Here is a 23870-nt window from a genome sequence, read left to right as displayed (position 1 = left end):
GATAGCCATTTACCTGTGTTTGGGAGAACACACTGTACTCCATTTTCTGCTTTTCAGAGCTAATCATGATCTTGGCCACGATCTCTGCTCTCAGATGTGAGTGTGCACTACCTCTACAATTAATCCTTTTGAAAGTATCAGGAGTAACAGAAAGGCAGACTACTCTTTTTTCTTCTCCCACCATGATAGGAAACAGAGGCCGTCTCTTAAGTAATGCTTTAAAGAGACTAAGCTGTCAAGTGTTATACATGCAATTACGCATGAGAGCACAAGCAGATTCATTGAACAAACTGCTTGCCTACAGAATCTTAATATAGCCTTCCATTCATGTGAGGCTTTAAAATTAAACTTCTGGAGGGACGGTAACAACTAGGAAATCATATACATTATATGCGCTGACATGTTTAATATTTGCTTTAGAACACCAAGATTACATGAAAAGGAAAGCTATTTGTTCAACTGTATTTATTTTTAAGAGTTGTATTAATTATCTGCATTCAATTAATCTAAGGCTCCTTGCTCAGGCCCATACTGAATGATCACAGAATTGGATTTGAAGCTGAATGCTATAACCTCTAATTGTCTACTTAGCTGGGCCACAATTAATAATTGAGTTTTTAACAAAATTATTATTTTCTGTAGAATTGGGAGAATCTGTGGCCTTCCAGAAATTCCTGGTGTACAGCTCCCAGCAAGGCCAACAATAAGAAATTTTGGGGGAAAAATATGTGTGCCTGTGAAATGTTTTTATTCCAGAACTGTGTTGCAATTATTTACTCCTGTTCAGTTTTAATAATTTGCTCACCGAATGCTACAAGATAAAATCCTCAGAATTTATTGCCATTATGTAAGCTCTTTCAATACAACCTGTTTTACAAAAAAAAAGGTCAAAAGTTTCATCTTCCTGTTTTTGAGCCATGCCCAACATTATGAGGTTTCCTTCTGATTTCTTCACAATGCTTTTGACAGTGGGTTTATAAAGCAAATCAGCAGTAGCTAAGTTTAGGCAAGAGCAGTAGCTCAATGGAAAGATCTGCATACAGGGCAGATTTAAAAATGAGGCTGAATTTACAAGTCAGGTTCTGAAGTTTTTAATAAAACGGCTGTAGTTTGAAGATCTTTATACTGCTAAAATGTACAACTTGGACAAAAGTAAATATTTTTACCCCTCACAATGTATTACCAAAATTCTAATTCTTGCAAAGTACCAAAAAAAAAGTGTTCATATACCACAAGCGTGAATTACTTGTTCATTCTAAGAGAAGCGAATTTGTGTGTGTGGGGGAAAAGTAAGCAAGGTAGCCTACTGAAGTCAGATTACACTTTAAAAAAAATCCTCAATTTTGGCAGCTGACACCTGCATGTCCTACCTTGATATTTCCTCTTTCTTATTCTTTTTTTTAAATATAAGCAGTTCCTTCCCCTTCTCTACCCTACACCAAGCCCACGGTAAAAATCTGGACCCTTAAATCACCTTCTGTATATTTACAAAACTCTGACAACAAAATACAAACTAACATGAAAGTAATGGTAGTTTGCATATACTGTTGTTGAATAAATATACGAATCCAATCAATCAGTTGAAGTTATGATGATTCAGACACAGCTGTATCTGTGACCAAGGGTGCTGGCTTTTCACTCAAGGGAGTTATCCCATCTCCTCTGTCTTCGGGAGACAATGCCTTAGCAGCAGGGGCACTAGAAGCCGCAGTAGTAACCATGGGGGGAGGGACGGCCGTATCCAGAATGAGTGCAGAGGTTTGTTCCACATTTACAGTTGTGCCAAGATTCGCAGGGAAGCTTGATGTGACGGGAGCAGAAGACAACAGATCTGTAGGCAGGGTGGGTATCTCACTGACCAATGGGAACTTGGCAAGGAATTCCGGTGACAGAGGAGCAATTCCAGAGAGGTTGACTGGAGGCAAGGTGGGAAATGGTGGCAATCCTAGGAACATCAGAAGACAAAAAACAAGCTTGCAGTCCACACGTATAAGTCACCAGCCTACAGAGCTATGCTATTTGTAAACAGCCATTTTACACTGCGTGTGTGTATTACGAGGAAGATGGTGAGAATATATACAAAGAACCAAAGAGAAGAGGCTTTCCATAAGGAGTACCGGAGTACCTCAGGGAACACCTGCTGCTGGCATCAAGCTCCCTGCGCCCTGTGCGTTCCCACAGAGAGGGCCTCCTCAGGGTGCCACCGATCAGAGAATGTCGATTGGTGGCCCCCAGGGGGAGATCCTTCTCTGTGGGCGCTCCGGAACTATGGAATCAGTTACCGGTAGAGCTCCGGATGGCGCCCGATCTTCGCTCCTTTCGTCGCGATCTCAAGACATTTTTGTTTGTACAATCCGGCCTAGCCTGATGGGGGATTGATGGGGTTTTTTATTTTTGTATTCTTAATATTATCTTTGGGGTTTTATAATTGTAATATATCAATTGTTTTAAAATCGGGCAATTATTTAATTTCCTTTTAATATTTGTAATTTTGTATTTTACTCTTGCCCTGTGAACCGCCCTGAGTCCTCAGGGAGAAGGGCGGTATAGAAATATTATTAAAATTAAAATTAAAAATAAGGGTCCCTACAGACGTGTACTCTGAGCAAGGTCTTTCTACGACAGAGATTAATCTCCTGGAGGTCCCCAAATTTTGCAGTTTCGTTTCCTCCTAAAATAATAACTAATATACTAATTATTTCAACAGGGTTAAGATTGGGCAAGAAATAAACTTTTAGTCATTTCATCCATCCATGATATAAAATCCTGAGAAGACCTCCCAACTTTCTTTTTTTAAAAAAAAACAACAACACAAAACATTTCACTGAAATAAACAGTAAAACAACTTTCTGGCATCAATTTGCTTTGTGTGAGCAAGAAGCAAAAAAATGTATTACTTTATTAAAAAGTTCCTCATAACCCTTAAAGAATCATGGCCCATCACTAAAGGACTCCTTGTTGCCTCTAGAGATGGCCAGGTGTCATATTATTCAAGAGCACAGCAAAGCTTTAAGACTGCTGTTAACTTCTTATGGCACAAGGTATTTTGTACAAGAATCCTCCCCTCCTGCTTCAGAACAATCACATTCCTTTATGCAGCTTATAGAGTCCAAATGAATAAACAACCATTAGCCAAAAAAACCATGCAGACAAACTAAAAGGCACATGGTTCTGTTTTCACAGTCCTCCGAATCCTGTCCCATCCAATATCTATTCAGGAAGATTACAGGAAAATGACTTGAATATAAAAAAAATCAATTTGTACACCAGGGTTCACGGCGCTTTTTGCATTTTTAGGCCCTAAAGGTAGTACTGTACTTTACGTTTACATAGGAAGACTTTTATTTCACAGTAATATTGCACCACCGATAGCAATGCCTCAAAAAGAGTTAACATTACTTTCTGTTCTCAAGGATGCCAATAAAATATGACATGATAGTTGTTTAGCTGACGTCAAATTGAGTTTTAATTTTTAGCACACAAACAGCATCCTGATTAGCAGGTGAGGTGGCACTCCCCAAAGAACAAGGTCGGAAACTAAACTTAACTTAAAACAATTTAAATTTAAATCTAACTAGCGTTAAATTAAAGAAACAGTTAATCTCCCATCTATTTATTTCCCTTCTCTTTATCAGTTATATTGTGGAAGCAACTTATGGAAGAAGCTAGGAATATAAATGGTGTAATAATGCACAATAGTGTTGGGAATGCAAGAAAAATAAGGAAAAAGCACTCTCCTCTTGCGGGATTCTCCTAGAGCAGGGGTGTCAAACTCAATTTCACTGAGGGCCGCATCAGCATTGCGGTTGCCCTCAGGGGGCCAGGTGGGTATGGCCAGGGTGGGCGTGGCCTACTGGGTGGGCGTGGCTAGAGTGCGTATGGCCTACTGGGTGGGCGTGGCCAGCTCTACATCGTTTGCATCAAGGGTGCCTATGGGGGCCTGGGCAGGAGTGGGACAGATCTGAGGGTCTCTGACAGGAGGAGGGTCTCTGGGCCAGGGCCAAGGCAGTGGGGGCCGTTCCCTCACTGTTTTCAGGATGGCTTCGCGGGCCGCATGAAACCACTTCGCGGGCCGCATCCGGCCCCCGGGCCTTGTGTTTGACATGTCTGTCCTAGAGGGTCTCAGGGCCTTTTCTTCACCTGTGAATGGGGTCTAAATGTTATGAGACTGAATTAAACAGGGCTACAGGCAAACACAGGAAATCCCTACTTATTATAAGATTAAGACAAATTTAGCGGTTACATAAATTCATGTGCAACAGGACTGAGCTAAAATCATTAGACTGGGTTATCAAGGGTCAGTTCAGAAATTTTTCAAAACGTACCAGGCTGCCCAATGTCTGCTAATCCAGGACCAGGAATTAAGTGTGGACCAGGTAAATTCAAGTTGGGGATGTTCCCCAGGTTGGGAAGTCCAGCCGGTAAAGTTATCAGTCCTAATAAAAATAAGATGCAAAATTTCAAAAGTTGCTATTACTTGCAGAAGCAGAAAAAAGAAAAGTGACAAAAAACATTTATTGGAGGAACACGTCCGAGTCTTTTCTAACAATCACAATATGTTGAAGAGAGAACATCAGACACACGGATATCCAGAAGATATCCTTGGTCATGTGTATCACTTCAAGGAATGGGCATAATATAGATAAGTTTAAGTTTAAGTTTGTAAACCGCCCTGAGTCCTACGGGAAAAGGGCGGTATATAAATTCAATAAACTTAAACTTAATATAGATATATGGAAATAATCCGTATGTACTTCCTTCCCTCACGTAATGTAATATGAAGTTGTCTATTTACAAGACAGACAGCTATAGAGTGCCATTTTTCTATAATGCTTTGTATTATATACCTTTAAGTAATATTTTCAGAGAACAGTTCTTCTAAGATTTTCAGAAATGTATAAGAATACTGTCCCAAATGTTACAGATAGACGAGGAGCAAAGGTTTTCTTACTCATAAATTGCAAAATATTTCTAATAGTCTTATAGTTTTAATTGCTACACCAATGCAGTTCTTTCCCTATAGGCATTCACAGTTCCCATTTTTATTTACTTTAGTCATGTTAGGGTACTAGGCCACCCCTGTCTTTTTTTGTGTGTGTATTTGGAATAGTCCTCATATGAGAAGGCTTTTCAGTTATACATATTTTTCATACATATTTCTCCTTCCAATCGTAAATACTAACCTGCACTAATTTGCTGAGACCACACATTTGATTTCAAAGGCAGATACTAGATAGTATGTATTAAGACTGCACAAAGATACTCAGTCAAAAACTGTTAAAAACATCCTCATGTAGTCTGGATCATTGTGGAGGTAATCCATTCATGCAAGATCTTTAGCGCTAACCTTAAGCTAAGAGTCATTATACTTATTTTTTTAAATTGTTTTTTGTCTTGTATGAACTCATGTTTTAAACATATTAACTTCACAAAGAGCTCGAGCTGAAAAAGAGAGCGGCTATTGCAAAATTCATTTCATGTCAGATTCTCATTAGGACTCATGCAAACAAAACATCAGCTGAATTGTCCACTGAACATAAACCAGGGAAGTTTTATTGAAATAATTCTTCAATTAAGATTATTTTGGTTCTGGTATATTCATATCATTTTTGTGTAAGTATATATGTGTGCGTGTATGTGTGCCGTCAGGTAAGTGTTGACTCCTGACAACTGCATGGATTGGTCCCTGCAATTTTCCTGGCAATATTTTTGGGCAAGTGATTTGCCACAGCCTCCTTCCTAAGGATGACAGAGAATAACTAGTTAAGGTGGGACTAGAATTCACAGTCTCCCAGTTTCTAGCCTGGTGCCTTAACCACTACACCAAACTGGCTCTCTATATTCATATAATATAAAAAGATGGTTTTCAATTAATTTAAATTGCATATTTAGCCACACATATATTAAATGAAATAAAATTAACATCATTTATTTGGCTAGCACATATAGTTCTCAGGATATTCTTACAGCGACTCCTATCTTCGGCATAAGCAAATGAACATTTACTACATCTAAAATTAATCAGCGATACGACACGATTCAACTATTTGAAAACTTCTACTCAAGTACTGTAGTGATCTGAATGAAGAAAGAAGCTTCACAGACTATTTTTTTTAGAGTGGATATAGAAAGTCTATATACACGCCCGTTAAAATGCCAAATGTGAAAAAAAAAGTCAGATCAAGAAAAATCACTTCAGAATATTAAAGAGGAACAAGTTGTGGAGTGATTTATCTTGGTCTTAATTTTTTTTTTTGCATCTCAAAAACCTGATATTTTACAGAAGGGTGTAGATTTTCTATATCCACTGTATTTAAAAACACTGTTTTCATTATTACACACATGAAAGTTCATCCACATTTATATCACATACCTGGTAACGGAGCTGCTGAGTTAATTGGAGGAAGAGGTTGATTTGCTTGGGGAGGCAATAACGGTACTGTAGGAACACCTAATGAAAAATCAAGCCATGTTATCTTTCAAATGCTATTTTGAACGTATCCAGAAAAATCTCTAAGCTAGCCCAACCTGTCTACCTTGAAAGATGCCTTTAGGTTTTCCAGCAAAAATCTTTATTATTAAGCACTTTCAATTTTTTTTATTTTATTCTCTATGATAAAACAATAGATGATAGATCGATAGTACTCATCCCCAAGTAATCTTTTTTTATATTCTAAGGCAGATACATAACCCTTGCTATAAAATGGTTTGGCAGGAAACAGTGTTCCTCTTCTCATACTTCCTGAGATTCAAAGTGCTCAACACAAGTGGCAAAAGTGCTCATGCAAAGAGCACCAAAGACGGGCAAAATCTTATGAGCCTGAAATCTTCACTTGTAAAACTTTGCTTCTGTGCTTGTGTGTTTTGAGAAATATCATTTTTTTGGGGTTCTATCTGTTCCAAGCAATGCAACTAGGCTGTTTTGTGGTTTGTTATTGCTTTGTAAGAGAAATAGGAATTTGCTATAAGCCCTTATTTCCTTGTTTTATCTTAAGGTGACAAAGATAGGTGAGATACAGCAGATGCTGGCTGCTACCGATTACCTATCATGCATAAAATTTGGCCAAAGAGACGATCATTAAAATTTTCTAAAACATTAAACATTTACAAAAATATTGGATGGAAAACAAAGCATTAATTAATGTTTTGGATGCATTAGAGAACTCTAATATTTGCTCATTCATTCTTAAGGAAAACCCTCCCTCAGGATAAAATTACAGCAGGTTCACATGACTAGCAAAAAAAAAAGAAAAGGAATAAGAAAAAGAATCAAGTTGGCAGAATTCTACAGAAACCAAGGTTTTAACATCTGGCCTCTTCTTCAAGAACCAGACCCTTCTCCACCCAGCTCTCCAGTAATGTTCCATTTTATAGCTATACATCACCTTACTGTACATGGCATGTATCTTAAATAGACTTGTCATTCACCCCTGATATAATTACATTTAGAAAACAGAACACTGGCATTAGGACTGCACAAAAGACAAACCTGTACTGAGCACGTTAGGGACAGCAGGAGTTGTGTTAATGGAAAGCCCAGGCAAGCCTTGCTCCACTCCTGTAGGTCCAGGTGGCAATGAAGAAGGGGGATTAACTGAAGACAGCTGGACCTAATTAAAAAGAACACTCTTTTACCAAAGATCTGCTGCTTCGTAAAGTGTTGCAAGGGAATAAAATGCTTAGAAAAGAACATACGTATCGGAATAGTATGTTACAAAAGAAGTAATCTTATCCCACCAGAAGCGGTGGGGAGAGTCACAGTGTAGGCTGCAAAAGGAAAGGATGGCAACTTACTTCTGTGAAGCCATCTTTGAATGGACTAATAGGTGTACTAGACAACTGCCCGGGAAGAGAAATTTTCTTTCCCTCTTCGAAAGGACGAGTAGGTATTCGGTGCAGGTATCCGTAGCCAATGCCACAACCTAGGCTTTAAATAGAAAGAAAGAAAGAAAGAAAGAAAGAAAGAAAGAAAGAAAGAAAGAAAGAAAGAAAGAAAGAAAGAAAGAAAGAAAGAAAGAAAGATTAACCCTAAATATGTTCACACTTACCTCATGCCGATGGATTGCCTTTGAGGAATTGTATGGACAGAATTTAAACAATATCCTTAAACAGGCACATATCATTTGTGAATGTAATAGCAGCATGGGGTAAGGTATTGAAAATAGCAATCAACTTTAATTCATTGTTAAGGATTATCCTCATTTCCAAGGATATTACACAACTTTAGAGCAATTCAAAACTGTTGCCATGAAGACAGCATTAAAGTAAGGCTGTAAAAAAAATAGCTAGAGACATCTGAAAGGCTGGGCGTATAAAATCCCACGACCTAAAGTATCTAATGAACAACTCTATAGCCTTCCTTCCCTCCAAATAAAGCCTTTCGGGGACACTAGATACGGTTACGCAATTATTCTGCTTTTATTTTTCAATCTGCCTTTATAGGTAGTCCTCGACTTACGACTGTAATTGAGCCTGGAATTACAGTTGTTAAGTTGTGCCAGTTGTTAAGTGGGTGGTTGTTAAAGAAATGCCGTATTCATTAAATGAACCCATTGTTTGCTGAAACCAGAAGTAAATATTGTAAAATGGCATAAATCACAGTCATGTGATTGTGGGACTCTTCAAGTGGGCAGAAATGCAGGTTGGCTGACAAGCGCTCAAAATGTGATCACATGACCATGGATGTGGGAAGGGGGGCAAGCTGTTGTTGGGACTTCAAATCCAGATCATAAATACTATTTTTGGGTCCATCGTGGTTTCTAAGTGACCAAGTGAAGGATCACCTGTATACTACAAAAAGGAATAAAATGCAGAAATTTGTTTTTCATGATATAGGGGTATATTAATACATTCTGAGCTTGAAGGGGGGGGGTGTCATTAAAAACATAATTAAAAACCTACAAGTCACACAGAAAATTATACAGCCAAGAGAAAGAAAGCTGTAGCCATATAGAATTGACATTTATTTTCTAAATTAATGGAAACTTACCTGAATTATAGCATTCATCATATATAGAATTATAATATTCACCCAACACACTAAAAATTTAAAGTACTTTACATACTTAAGTGCTTGTGTTCAGTAAAAGGGAGCGAATAAAATCTTGCAGTATGGGAATTGAATTTTGATGTTTTACCCTAAGATTTACTGTAAAACAGAAACACTTAGCAAATTATTCCTCTTATATTCTGTCTGTTCAAAATGCAAATGGAGTTCATGGCTAAGCAATATCTTAAAATACTATGAAAAAGATTTAATCTAACTGTCACTGTATCTGCCCAGTCTGGTACAAATCTAATTGTGTGGGAACCACCCAGAAACAGTACTGAAAGGGTGAGTTTAATCACATTTCATATCCCTTTAAACAAAATCAGCTTACCTTCCCTCTCCACCCCATGCGGTATTTGGGGTAATAATGACTTCTCGACAATTATCCGTATCAGTGTTGTATACATAAAGTTTTAACGGCTTGCTTTCATGTGTTTCAATAAGAGAGAAGAAATCTTCAGACTAAGGAAAAAACATATTGAGTTGACACTTCAATTAATTTTAATCAACTGTATTTTGTTTTATTTTAATGTTCTGAAATTCAGAATGAGCTGAATTTCTTACTTTAGCAGATGAGAACATTCATTGGTTTATTTCTACCGATAAGTAAACATAAAAAAGACACATATGCACAAATTGTAAAATAACCTTTCTTTATTGTTTTCACTTGTTCTTTCTGCTCACCTTTAAATTATTAACACAATTAATAATAATAAACATTAACTTCTAAGTTATGTATATCTACTCAAAAATAAAAATCAACAAGGCTTATCAAAAGCCGATTATAAATAATTATGAGCAACCTGATGAGTCTAAAATGGTCAGAATCTTGATTTTTTTTTAAAAAAAATAGATGAAACAACATATTTACCTCATTCATGACAGTATCTGCCCCAATGATGTAGTCACTATGAGGTCTAAGACCTGCAAGTGCAGCAGGAGAATTTGGTTCAACTTCCTAATTACAAGACATAAGGTGTTTTTTTTTAAAAAAGTGAATACCTTAATCAGATCAAGAAAAGTACAAAAGACAGATAAAAAATTAAAAACTCTCTCAAATCAAGTTCAACTCTGATAACTACATGGTAACATTCACATTATAAGAAGAGATTGGACAGCCATTGTCTGAAATGGTATAGATCTGAGAGGGGGTTGGACTAGAAGACCTCCACGATCCCTTCCAACTCTGTTATTCTGTTATTATTACTTTATTTGAAGGGAAGGGAGAAAAGGAATGGGGTGGGGGAGGAGAAAAAGAGAGAGAAAATGAAATCCCAGGTGTCAATATAGTTAAGATTTGCTCCACACTTTTGCCATACAACCACTAAAATACCTTTCCGTTTCCTTAACAAATGAAATGTGCACTTCAGGAAAGAAAATACACTGACTTCAAGATAGAGAGGTTGTTGAAACTGTGTATATACAGGTATGTACCAAAAAGTATTTGCACAATGACTGTTGTTTTCGAGGGAAGGGGGAAAATCCCAGATAAGTAATAATGCATTAAACCCATTAATGTGTTGGCAAATGTTATCTCTTCCTTGTTTTTTTAAAAATACCCACCACAAACATATAGAAAAGCTTTATTTCTAGATATGCAACAAACTCTATAATAGCCATCACACTGTTTACATTGACACAGATTTTAATTTAATGAAGAAAGTGCAGTAAAGGAAATATATGCAACTAACTGAATTTTTTTCTATGCCACTTGGTAAAAATAAGTGGTGAATTCCTATGGGAAGCATAACTGCTAAAAGGCAGTTAAAGCCAGAAGATTCTACGCACAGAATGATTTTCTTCTCTTAAAAAAAGATGGAGCTTCTACTTACCAGCACGTGCCACACGTTCTCATTGGCGCCATCAAAGCTGCAAAACCGAATGCTCACGCCCAGCAATCCCTGCCCACCCCACATGTTGCTGGGGGTTACAGATGTCTCTCGGAGCTCCAGGGTTTTGCTGCTATAGACCAGCATCTTAACAGGCTTTTCCACGTTGGCTTTCAACAGATCCTTCAACGTGTCATTGTCTTTATTCTAAGAAAGGTATAAAGATAAAAAAAATCACTAAGTTCATTTGCAGTTATGCGCACACTATAGCAATGTATCAGCATTTCCAAATATTCGGTAGAAGAACATTTTGGATAGGACATTTTGGGCTTTCCTAACAGTAAACGTATGCCTTTCCTAATGTGCCCACTTTTCACTGTCTTACAACAAAACGGGCAGAAGCATGTGTTGTGATTCAGGGTCAGCCTGTGGTTTGGCAGTTGGGTCGGACGACTCAGAGGAGGAGGAGGAGGGGGGTGTTGAAGAGCTTGCTGAGGGGATTGGACAGCTTGATGAGAGCCCCCAGCCAGGCCCCTCCCATTTGGTCACGATGCAGACCCAGCTGTGTGAGCCTGACAGCGTGGATGAAGATGACCCACAGCTGGCCCTGTTCAAGGACGCCCGACACAGGAGGCAGTCAGTCAGGAGTAAACAGAGGAAGGCAATGGGGCACCTCGGAAGGAGGCAGAGAGAGGCCATGCCCTGAACTGTATTTAAGGGGAATGTGTGGGAGGGCTGGTTTGCTGAAGGCAACCGCTTGGATAGTTCCTGTTTCTTAGCTCCTGTTTTATGGTTGGTGTCTTGTCTTGCTCTGTTTTATGTGAATAAATTTGGCAGGCTTTATTTCAGCCTCTTGCCGTTTGTAAAGGGGTTGTCCCTGCTTTTGCTGCAGGGCCGGTAGCAGGCTGGTACAGAACAGCATGCTCTTATAATTTTAATCATTCTCTCTTCTTCTAACAATTATTTGTTCCTCGTAACAAACCATATACCACGTACTAACTTTCCCTCAGCATTTGCATAATGACTAGACAGCACCAATCAACAATAAATTAACATTACCCCAACTAACCTCCCGACCCCCAGACCCAGAAAATCAGCCAGTTTTTTTTAAAACTTTCTGAAAAACCAGGGTGGGTTTGTTTTTTTTTTTGCCAGTTACATTTAATATGTACCTCAACTACCCATATACATTTCACAGATGGAGAAGCCAGGGATTTCACACATTATTTCAAAAGAGATGAAAAACCCACCTATCATAATCTTGTCCTCTTTGGACTCATATAACCAGGATAATGTTGCAGGATCTAATCTAGTCAGTCATCAGGACCAGAGGTTTAGTCTTCCGAGCTTTCGGACTTGTCCCGGAGTCCAAAAGCTTGGAAGACTAAATCTCTGGTCCTGGTAACTGACTGAGATTGGATCCTGCAACACTTTCCTGGGACACAATATATTGGCCTTCATTCATCACGTATTCAATCTATATAACGGGTGTACCAAGGTAGGAATTAAACCAAACTTAAAGAAACAGCCTATTTCTTCTTTCATCAACAATCCATCAGCAGGAATTTTGTATCTCAGGAATCTATGCCTGGAACAATCTGTTTCCTTTTACCAACTAAAGTTTCCAGAGGAAACAGATTTGCTCGTGCAAACAGGTCTCAAGTTATTTTTTATGAGTCAAAAGCTCTTTTCAACTGGGAAAAGATTATTACCTCCCCTCTCCAGGCATAACTCCATAACATTGGATTGTGAAGTGATACATCTGGATTTGTTTTCAGGTACCCACCCATAACTTTTAATTTGGGGATTCACTTACCAGCCTGGAACCATTAATAGAAACAATAAAATCAAAAAATGGCTCCAATCCAGCTCTATGTCCTGGTGAATTTTCTTGCACCTAGAACATAAACATTACATGGAAAATCAGACAGACCACGCAACAGGTTTGATAATAATCAAAAGCAGCAACAGCAACACTACGATTCCCAGCATGGAAAACCTTAATAAAAACATAAATGCTGTCATTAATTAAAGCCAACAGTACACTACAAACTTTTAAGGAGTCAAACCAATTTAAAAAGACACACATACCTGTATGTCACCTCTTGGAAATAACAGTTAACAAGCCCTGCTATCAGCTGTGGACAATAACTGTGGACATATCTTAGGAAATCCAGTTGTCACATTGGCAATTGCAATTTAAGGGCTGCAGCCTTTGAAATGAGGTTTCAATAACTTTCCAAAGTTTGTGATTGTGTGAGCCTTTGCTCAAACTATACAAACCAATCTCTGCCCAAAAAGGTCTGTTATTATGAATTCATCTACGAATTTGTTTTGAACACAGCTATATTACACGTGGTAAGAAGCATTAGTTATTCCCTCTTTTTTTAAAATAAGAACAAAATTATGGCTATGAAATAAGCAACTATTGCTAGTACAGAAAGCTAGAGTTCCTGATAAAATAGTAAAATGTAATAAAAAGAAAGATAAGTGCTAAAGATGTAGATCATATTTTAAATACCACAGTTGGAGTAATAATAGCTCAAAAGGAAATTCCATTAACAGGTTGGCTAAACAGTTTAGAAGCAAACTAAGATTGACAGAACAAAAACAAATTTACGGGCATCAGGACTGGAGTTTTTGGATTTGAGGCAAAAATGTGTTCCAGAGCATACAGATGAGAAGGGAGGATCTTCCTGTGACTCATTAAATTGGTCCCATCTTACATCAGGATTGTATGGCTGCCTTGCACAGCTACACTACAATCATCAGTTAAAAAAACTGTTGAGAAAAACAAATGGCTGCTTTCTTCCTTTTCGGCTAATCACGAGGAAAGCTTGAGACCTCTGATAACTAAAATGTTTTTAGGTTATTAATTAATAATATCCATATACAGCTATCTACTGATATCATTTAGTCTCCTTTTGTGGTTATTTTGCTGGAACAGTATTCCATCACAATCATAAAGCCATAGAACCCAACACAATCGAACTACAAGTAGTGTAATGACTCATGACTATAATGGAGCCCAAAATCTCCGTTGCTGTTAAGTAGTAGAGCCCATTTTATGATCTTTTGTCTGTACACATTACAGGTGGGGCTTGACTTACAGACGTTGGTTTAGTGACTGTTAAAAGGTACAATGGCACTGAATTTTTTCCCCCACACTTACAACTGTTGCAGTATCCCCATGGTCACATGATCAAAATTCGGACATTTGATAACTGGTATGTATGGGAAGCCCATTTCACTTAACAACTGTGTTACTAGCGTAACAACTTAAGTGGTTTGCTTAACAACTGTGGCAAGAAAAATCAGGAAATGGTGCAAAACTCACTTAACCACTGTCTTGCTTAGCAATGGAAATTTTGGGCTCAACTGTCACCATAAGTCAAGGACTAACGTATACCTCTCCTCTGCAAACTGCATTGGTTGCCAGTCTGCTTCTGGGACCAATTCCAGGTGCTGGCTTTGATCTTTTAAGCCCTTCATGGCATGGAATCGGGTTATCTGAGAGACTGCCTTTCCCAGATTACACCTGCCTGCCCCATCAGGTCTAACAAAGAGGCCGTGCTGCAGGTCCCGTCTGCCAGGGAACTTCATCTAGTGGATGAAGTCCCAGGAGGCGGGCCTTCTTTGCCACATTGCCCACCTTGTGGTATCTTCTCCTCCTGGGAGATTAGTTCCATCCCTCTCAACATTCTCCAAGTCCCTCAAGACCTGTTGCAGCATTCCTATGGTCACATAATCAAAATTCAGACACTTGGCAACCGATTCATGTTTATAATGGTTGCAGTGTCCCGGGGTCATGTGATCATCTTTTGCAGCCCTGACAAGCAGATTCAATGGGGAAATTTAACAATGGTGCTTCTAACTTAATAACTGCAGTGATTCACTTAACAACTGTGGCAAGAAAGGTCGTATGCAGGGCAAAACTCACTTAACACCTACCTCACTTAGCGGCAGAAATTTTGGGATCAATTACAGCCATAAGTTGAGGACTATCTGTACTGAACAGCAGGACTATCGTTGTGCTCCACTCAAAGTTTTGGAAAGAAAGTTAACTTTCTCATCTTCTAAAACTGCTGTCTTATATAGCACATAGTAAATAAAATTTGATTTAATATACAATTTCTAGCATTACTTCAACCACAAATATGTGAGCTGATGGTTTGTAATTATAAGAACGCATGAGAGGCAGGAATCTGGACATATTTGGTCTTCATCTGATAAATTCTAGTTGGCAGAATAGTGATGCAAGAACTGACCTGGATCTATAAGAAGTGATAGGGAAGTTTTACAAATTTCATAGATGCCACTAATAACTTACAGACTGATTCAAATAGATTCATCTGATTTATTGGTAAGTCAGCTCTAAAGTTATTTTCTTAAGTTTAGAAATTTTAAAATTCCCTAAGCACCTAACATTTAAACTATTGTGGATATCATCTTCAATCCAAAACATTTAAGAAGAGCTTTTGATAAGAAGGCCTGCAAAAGTGGCAAACAGTTTATCAACTACAAAATGCTGAAGGCAGAATTTTTTTGATAGTTCAGCAGAGAGATAATGTAATAAAACATTTTAACATACAGTCTGCATTAAAGGCTACGCTTCAGTTCCCTCCATTAAAATTGACTGAGTTTCTTTTTAATTGGCTACCACAAGCTTCCACTGAACTATTCAGAAACAACTTTCTTTTTCAGAGAAAAAGCTCTAAGTAAATTGATCCAACTGTTACAAGAAAATAAATCATCTATACACTGAGGAGTCTCACAGCTACACAGCTACCTATAGTCGATTGTTTTAGGGTACTGCACTATCATTCATTCTACCAGTTATAACCAAACAATAATCTTGATGGTCTTATTGCCAAAATTCAATATTAAAGTTATTTAACATGCAAATAATTTTAGGTAACAATACTTTCCTACTGTAATACGGTAAGTTCAAAACAGAGTGCATAATTATTATTACTACATGAACCATGACAATCTCAGTTTGCTTTCCAATTATATTTGCAGAAATGTGCATAATTAGTCTATTCTGTAGTTAAATGTCACATAAAGCCATACAGTAATGCAAATACACCTTTTTATGCTTTTACCTCACACAATTAAAAACACTGCCATATCCAAGTTCGCGCCTTAGACAACCTCTAGTTATCTATGAGAAGAAAGGTAAGTTTCATCACTTTGTTCAGAAGGAAACAAGGGAGACAGAATGTGCTACCAAGGACCTTAACAAGGACAGCAAATGCTTACAATTTTTTTTTTTAAAAAATCCCTTATATGTCTCTGGTTTAGTTCTCCATTAACATAACTGCTATTAGATATACTAAAGAGTTCAAATTTCCCTGAGGTTATGTGTCTCTTTGGGGTCTTAAAACACACAGAATTTATTCTAAATCACGGCCTGAGGCAAAAAGTATCTTTAAAAAACACTAACATGCAAGTTATCGTGGAAAAATTAAAACTGACAAAAATGTTAACAAAAATTAGTTTTAACAGGCACACAGGCAAAGAACTAGTAGATTCTATATAAAAGCTTATAAAGAAAATTATTTAACCAATCTCGCATTTTTATTTTGGTCATAGATTAATTAGCAGACTTTTTCAAAACATATGTGGGAAGGAACTACATTTTATTTTATTTAGCTGATGTATCTTTAGCATGATTTTCCCTTTTATATTCTTAATCTAACATTTACTTAATTCACATCTCTCTGACAGATACTTATATATACACCCGATAATACTGTTTTATGTATAAACCTGATGCAATGCTGTTTTCTCTTGCATATTGTAGTATATTCTTGTATCCAACATATTTATTCATGTATATTTTCCTCAATAAAACTACATAGGTGAAACACTGACAGATATTCCAGATTTTGAAGTATCTGCTTTTTGAATTTTTCTGTCACATTCTGGAGATCTGCATATCTATACGTCAAATAAGGAATGTATGAGTCTGACATTCCTCTTTTTATGGGTCCTTCCTGGCTACAAGTTCCACTGATCTGAAGTCACTAGATCCAGAGTCAGATTTAGGATAAGTAATGTCAAATGTTTCATATTCCACCAGTTATTTTCGTTCTACTATCCCTTTTGTTTCACTGGCCTGTAACTTAAGTATTTTTCCTGATTTTTAAAAAATATTTAATTCCCTAATATTCCGATACCAATTTAACTGTGCAGATGGTGCTTCCTCTGTCACATGCCTTCTTAGTGATAGCAGGAATGTCATAAGCCATATTCAGGCATTTGCTTGGAAGCAAAGCACTTAAGCTGGATACTTGACGGGACTGCACTCTTTGCTTTTCCCTATCTCCTTGGACTGACTCAAGGGGCCCAAAGGGAAACTGTACTGTATCTGAGTTTACCTGGACCAGATAGCTTCTATCCATGGCATTCAAGATACTGTTTATTTGACCCCAGGTTGTATGAACACTTTTAAACCTGCCTTCAAATAAGCACAAAATACAGCTTCCCTTGCAAGAAAGACCTAAACAGACTGGGAAAGAAAGATTATGCTGGATGGAAGACGTGGTCAATTCTATCTGGTTCTGGGCCTCATGCGAAGAACTGTGATGTCTTGTCAGATTTGAAACACAGCAGAATCTCCTAGCTTTCTTACTAAATGCAGCTAGTAAAGAATACTTCTGTTTAATGTTATGACTAGCATGCAAAACAAACAAACCAGAAAAAAGGACTGAATTCTATGTCTCCCAATTTATAATAGCAATTTGCTATGCTTAACCTAGGAGTGTCAATGTATCAGACCTGAAGTTATTGAACTAAGTTGGAGAAAAATGGGATAATGCAGTGAACTGATGGCAACTCATACTCCATTTAGCCACTATCTCACTCAGCAGTACAATAATTTAACCAAGAAGGAATCTACAAATGCTCTTTTACTATATCATAGGATTTTACTGCCTGCTAGAAAAGTATCTTTTAATTATGATATAGCAGGTGTGTCACATTAGGGTTGTGGTTGATCTTGGGGGCGCTGGGGGGGGCAAAGTGGGGGTGGGCGTGGCCAGGATGGGCATGGCCAGCTCAACGTCGCTTGTATCGGGGGGGTGCCTGTAATGGCCCAGGCGGGTCTGGGGGGGGGATACACTGTCTCCAGCTGGGGAAGGCGAGACCAGGGCAAACACTATACCCTTGTCCACCAGAGGAGTCTTGCTGTCCCTCTCAGGCCATGCAGAGGACCCCCAGTGATGCAGGATGCCCGGAGCCCTGGGCAGTGGAGCGCAAGCGCCCAGTCTAGCCTTTCTCAAGGGGGCACCCGGCTGTGCTTACCTCCTCAATGCTGCTGCTGATTGGTTTGCTCTTCTTGGCCAAGTTGCTCATGGTGTGTGTAAGAGAGCAAAGTGTATGGATCAGTGGGAGGCCTATTCTCTCTCCCCACGAGGAGACCCGGTTTTGTAACCAAAGCATCCTCAGCAATAGGATGGGAGACCACCAGGAGAGGTCAGGCAGAGGGGACAAGACGATGGCTCATGGCCATGTGCTAAGGCAGGACTCCTCTCAGACCCTTCCTCCCTCTCATTATAACCTTCCTTCCTTCCTTCCTTCCTTCCTTCCTTCCTTCCTTCCTTCCTTCCTTCCTTCCCTCCTCCCACCCACCTTCCCTTCCTCTCATGCAGGTGGGGCTGGTCCTGGTGAAAGGGAAGCCTAGTGACTGGGAGGTTAGGTCAGCGAGTGGGCCATGGAAGTGCTGGTGTAGGGGGGTGGTACTGATCTACAACCTGGTTGCATTCATCAAAGCCAGAATGCGCTGAGCCTTAGATCCACAGGGCAGCCCTGGAATCAGTGAGGAGCTGTCCTGCCGCCTAGGCCCCTCCCCCTGGGTGTGAGCACAGGAGACGACCAGCGCCGGCATCCTGGGTGAAGTCAGCCTGCGGGGCAAGACAGCCAGCAGGGATGCTGAACTCCACCTGCTCACTGCCTCTTGCGTGCGTGCCAAGGGGGCCGGGTGGGGGCACCCGTTGCTGGTTCCAGAGCTGCCCTGTGGATCTAAGGCTGAGCATGCTCTGGCTTTGATGGCTGGCACCAGGTTGTATATCAATGCCTGGTCGGCCTGGGCCAGGCCGAGGTGCCGTGGGCCGGTCCTTCGCTGTTTCCAGAGCAGGTCCCCAGGCCAGACAGAACCACATGGCCTTGTGTTTGACATGCCTGGATTACAGCATTTCATGCTGGGGAAACCTAGGAAAAGTATCTTCCTTTACTATCAATTCCTGTGAAAAATGAATGACTAAGGAAATCACAGAGAAAGGAGGAAGAGGGGGAAGAAGACAAGTCAAATTGCCATAAATCCAATGCCTTTATATCTGAGAGACCTTAATACATATCTAGTGTTTTTTATTCTGTAAGAACTGCCTTATATCTGACTAAGGAGTCTATATCAATAGCTAACTTCCTAATCAATGGATATACAACATACTGTACCCTACACTCTTCATAACTCCCCAGTGTTAAATTGCTTGATCATCAAAAAATTGAACTCCCTGAAATAGCTAACTTCAAAATTAGGAGTGTTGAATAAAGTTGACAAATTACAGGCTTTGAGAAACATAAATTTTCAAACCAGCATGTAAAAGATAAACTCACGCTTGACCATACTGAAAATTATTATTATTCAATTTACCATATATGCTCCCCATCCCACCTAAAAAAATTACTTTTACCACCTAAGTAAATATTCTGTGTATTAAATACAATACTTTGTTGTTTTAGTGTTTTCTACTATACTGTTTAGCATTTTTTTCATTACTTTCTATATACTTAATGTTTTGAGGGTATCAGAAAAAGGGTGATATATAAATGGCCTAAAAGAAATACAATTAATAGTTTCTCTGACACAGAGGCATTACTTTTCATTTGTGTCACCTTTTATTTCTTCTTCAACAGTTAAAATACCAAGTGTATAAATTATTTTCTATCTTGGAGTCATCTGGTGTAGTGATTAAGGGAGACTGTGAGATCTAGTCCCACTTTAGGCACCAAGCCAGCTGGGCGACTTCGCATTATTGATTTTCTCTTAGCCCTAGGAAGGAGGCAATGGCACTTCTGAAAAACCCTGCCAATAAAACTGTAGGGACCTGTCTAGGCAGTCTCCAACAATTGGACATGACTGAATGAAAGAAAAAAAGAGAGAGCTGTATATCAATATAGAAATGTAGAATAAAATGTTAAGGAAGCACTACTACACAAATCCAATTTCCAATTATGAAGCTGACACAAATTTCCTCTAGGGCTACTGTTAAGTTTGGAATCAATCCAACTTGTAATTGACAACATGATTAGTCTTTCTGATATTTATCAGATCTTGAACAAAGTATTCCATATCTCTTGCCTAGAAATCCTTCAAATAGCAAATTACTGAAAATCTTTGTCTCTTGATGTCTATTTATATTGGGGGAAAATATTTGAACCAACTAAAGTTGTAATAACTCTGGAATCAGATGATGATGAAAGAAATCAGCAAATCTCACTAATGTGAAAGTTTTGACATCCTGACAAGCTGCAGTTTACTATTGTATTTTTGTGGAATTCTCTTGAAGAAAGTGCAACAAAATTGCTCAAACTGCATCATACACTTGCTTTTAAAAACATCAGGTATATTACTCAAAGTAAAAATACTTCCACCAACATATAACAGAAATAATGTGAACCTTAGAGTGTAGGCAAGATCACAGAAATTGTAAGTTTTAGGGTATGTACAAGTTAAGACAATGGAGATCAATTTTCCACTTGCATCTGGTAACAGGCTTCAATACCCTAATGGGTTAACACGCATCAGTTAACTGCCAACATGGCTTATTTCACCACTCTATGGGGTTAGTTTATTAGCTGATTATGTTTTGAAAGTCCATCTTACGTTTTCAAATTAAACAATTACTTCTCCCCAAACGGGAAAGACAGAATAGATTTCATAGTGCAGAACTGACAAGATCCCGGATTCTTCCCAGAAGAGATTCATATATTCTACATCAGCACATCTTTTGACTTACCAGCTTTTTAACAAGCAGGTTGATCGAGAAGTAGTAATATAACTGTCACCCGGGATGGCTTGCTCTAGCTAGCATATAAAATCAATAACGTACTCAAAAAAACAAACAAACCCAAGGTCAGGAAGAGCATCACGAGACAGTAAGCTCGTGAAACAGATCGTGCACGAACTGATGATGGGTGCCACTGGATCTTAAGCGAGATTTACTACTGGCTGAAACATTCTCCGAAGTCACCCAGCCCCCAGAGCTGTTATCCCATCTCCTCCATAACGAACACAAACGGGCACTTACTTCCTCCTCGCTTTCTACCTTCTCCGCTTAAGAGAAGCGCTAAGTAGCCAAACTAATTTCTGGCACGGATTTATTTTATTTTTTTGGCGGGGGGGGGGGGGGGAAAGGGAAAAGGAAGAGCAGAGATCCCCACGACTAGGGATTTCCCAAGCGGCGACCCGAGGAAGGCTGAACTGATCCTCCGAGTCATCACCCACCCTCCTCCTCCTCGGCAGGGCTCGTACACTCCAGCAATCTGGGAAGTCACCCGTGGGACGTAGCCGTAGGGCGCCAGGCAAAGCTCAGTCCCGGCATTCGCGCATTCCTGCACGCTTCGCCTGCCGAATGCCTTCCCCTCCTCCGTGCACGGCCTTCCCACGTGCGCTCGCCCCCCCCTTCCCCGAGTCGTCCTCTCCTCTTACTCGCAAGACGTGGTAGCCTTCGGTGCCCCCGCCAGGGATCTCCACGCTCTGCGACGAGCCCATGGCTCAGGCCCAGCGGCGGACGACCAGGGCGCCGAGCGCTGGCAGCGGCTTCTCCGGGACGCGCAAAAGGACGCGCGGCGCACCCGCCCCTCCCGCGCCAGCCAGCCAGCCAGCCAGCCGCCGTTGCCGCCGCACCAAAGACGTGGCACTCCGTCGGGCCGGGACGCTCGCTGCGCAGGACGCTGGGATACGCAGGCCTCCGTGGCGGCGGCGGCTCCCCGACAGCGCCTCCTGCTGGACCCAAGGAGCGTGAGCGAAAGGGCGAGCCGGTCGAAAGCGCTGCGGCGCATGCCTGCCGCCAGGACGCTCAGGAAAGTTATTTCCCCGCCCGCTCCCCCCCCTCCCGCTTGCTCGCAGTGCCTTCTGGGATATATAGAGAGAAAAGACGGAAGGAGAATCAGCATAAACGTGAGACCTGCCTCCTTAAGTGGTTCAACGGAGGCCCGTGAGGCACTAAAACTGGTGATAACCCGTCGTTATTGCGCTATCGCTTCGGGGCGCCTCGTGCTGCTCTCTGGCGGTGAAAAAGGGAAAGGACTTGTTCGGCAATCGGTCTCTGCCCACGGCGCGCGTTTTTGTGAGGCGCGTTCAAAGCTCCACGCCTGAGGCGACCTTGCTTGCACGGCTTGGAGCCTAAACAGGCTTTTTTTTAAAATTTTAATTCCATTTATATCCCGCCCTTCTCCGAAGACTCAGGGCGGCTTATAAGCTTAGCAGTAGCCTTCATTCTATGTATATATGCCTGCTTATTAGGGCTTTCACACACACCCCAAGCGGCATTATTACAAAGTCAGCTTAATTGCCCCCAACAATCTGGGTCCTCATTTTACCTACCTCGGAAGGATGGAAGGCTGAGTCAACCTTGAGCCTGGTGGGATGCGAACCTGCACTAATTGCAGGCAGCTGGTGTTACTTAAGGAGGCATTAGCCCACTGCTCCACCAGTTGGGGGGCCATTAGGAAATCCCAGGCTATAGGCTAGACCAGGGGTAGGCGACCTTGGCTCTTTTATGACTCATGGACTTCAACTCCCAGAATTCCTGAGACAGCATAGCTCAGCTGGGCTAGACTGAAGATTGCTGGGGGAAAAAAACTTCTCAGGAAAGTAAAGCAACCTCCGTAAGGTGGCTAAGAAAACCTCATGGAAACCACCGCTGGGTCTGAAGTTTTATTGGGAAAGCTGATTGACTTTCCCACTGTGAAGGATAAAGGTTATTCTTTTAAAAATTGTATAAAATGTAATACCAATGAATTGTAACACCAGTGTGTGAGGTTATCTGTTTCCTGCCCAGGCAAAGTGACTTGCAAAAGGTGAAAATTACAAGTAAACATCTTCTAGGGATGTGAAACAACTTCAAAAGAATGACTTAAGCTTCTTAGGGTTGGTGTGTATCGTGAAAGAATATAAAATGCCTAGTGTGAAACTTGCTCAGGGCGCTCTTTGAATCCAATCCAATTTGGGAAGGGTCTAAGAGGCCGCGTTTGCAAACGCTCCCATTTTTTTATTATTATTTTCAATTTTCTTTTCAATAAATCTTTGTTTTTGTCAACCAGACTTGTCTTCGAGTTGTGAGTGTCAAATTTTGGGTTTTTAAATCATACACGTCAAGCTGCAAGTGGGTTTTAATGTTTTGAGGACTCAGCCAAAGTGTTGAGCAAACTACCGTATGTGGCAGAGGGTGTCTTGAAAACCCTGAACGATTGTGCCTGTCTAGGGCAGGGGTCAGCAACCTGAAACAGAGCATGCGGCTCTTTCAGCCGTCTCCTGCGGCTCCCAGTCCTCTGCCATGTGCAGTCCCCAAAAAAAAGTGGGACTAAAAAAGTTCAACCAATCAATTCAACTATGCAGGGTAGGTGTGTATCTCGCCTTGGCTCCACTCTTCAGTCAAACCCTTTTCTGCGCATGTGCGCATGTACGCGCATGCGCACACATTTTTTGCGGCTCCCAGTTTTTCCTTTTGTGAGGGAACCGGTTCCGAGTGGCTCTTTCACTGTTTCAGGTTGCTGACCCCTGGTCTAGGGGAACCACCATGTCTTGCTTAGAATCCCCCCTGGTTTTTAAGATCTGCAAAGACTTTTTGAAGACGTAGATTTTCCTGTTGAATAAAACAGCAAGCAGGCCAAGTACAGTACACCCCATGGTTTGTCAATACTCTCCTTGTTTTCTTTTAAGAGAAAAGTGAAGGACTGGCAAAGGCTTCCTAATTTCCTACAGG

General features: G+C 40.2%; 1 protein-coding gene across 1 annotated transcript; it reads right to left on the bottom strand.

Moving 5' to 3' along the window:
* Positions 1 to 812: 812 nt before the first annotated feature.
* On the bottom strand, positions 813 to 21882 carry GORASP2 (golgi reassembly stacking protein 2). Its single transcript, XM_083349244.1, has 10 exons — positions 21593 to 21882; positions 12695 to 12775; positions 10882 to 11085; positions 9921 to 10007; positions 9381 to 9511; positions 7795 to 7927; positions 7490 to 7610; positions 6374 to 6451; positions 4326 to 4436; positions 813 to 1945 (listed from the first exon to the last, which is right to left on the bottom strand). The coding sequence occupies exons 1-10, from the start codon at positions 21653 to 21655 to the stop codon at positions 1587 to 1589; spliced, it is 1368 nt and encodes a 455-aa protein (XP_083205370.1). The 5' UTR covers positions 21656 to 21882; the 3' UTR covers positions 813 to 1586.
* Positions 21883 to 23870: the final 1988 nt, after the last annotated feature.

The sequence above is a fragment of the Vipera ursinii genome (genome assembly GCF_947247035.1).
Source record: "Vipera ursinii genome assembly, chromosome: 1".
In the NCBI taxonomy this organism is placed as follows: domain Eukaryota; kingdom Metazoa; phylum Chordata; class Lepidosauria; order Squamata; family Viperidae; genus Vipera; species Vipera ursinii.
The sequence above is the reverse complement of the archived record's forward strand: the minus strand, read 5'-3'. Positions and strand labels throughout refer to the sequence as shown.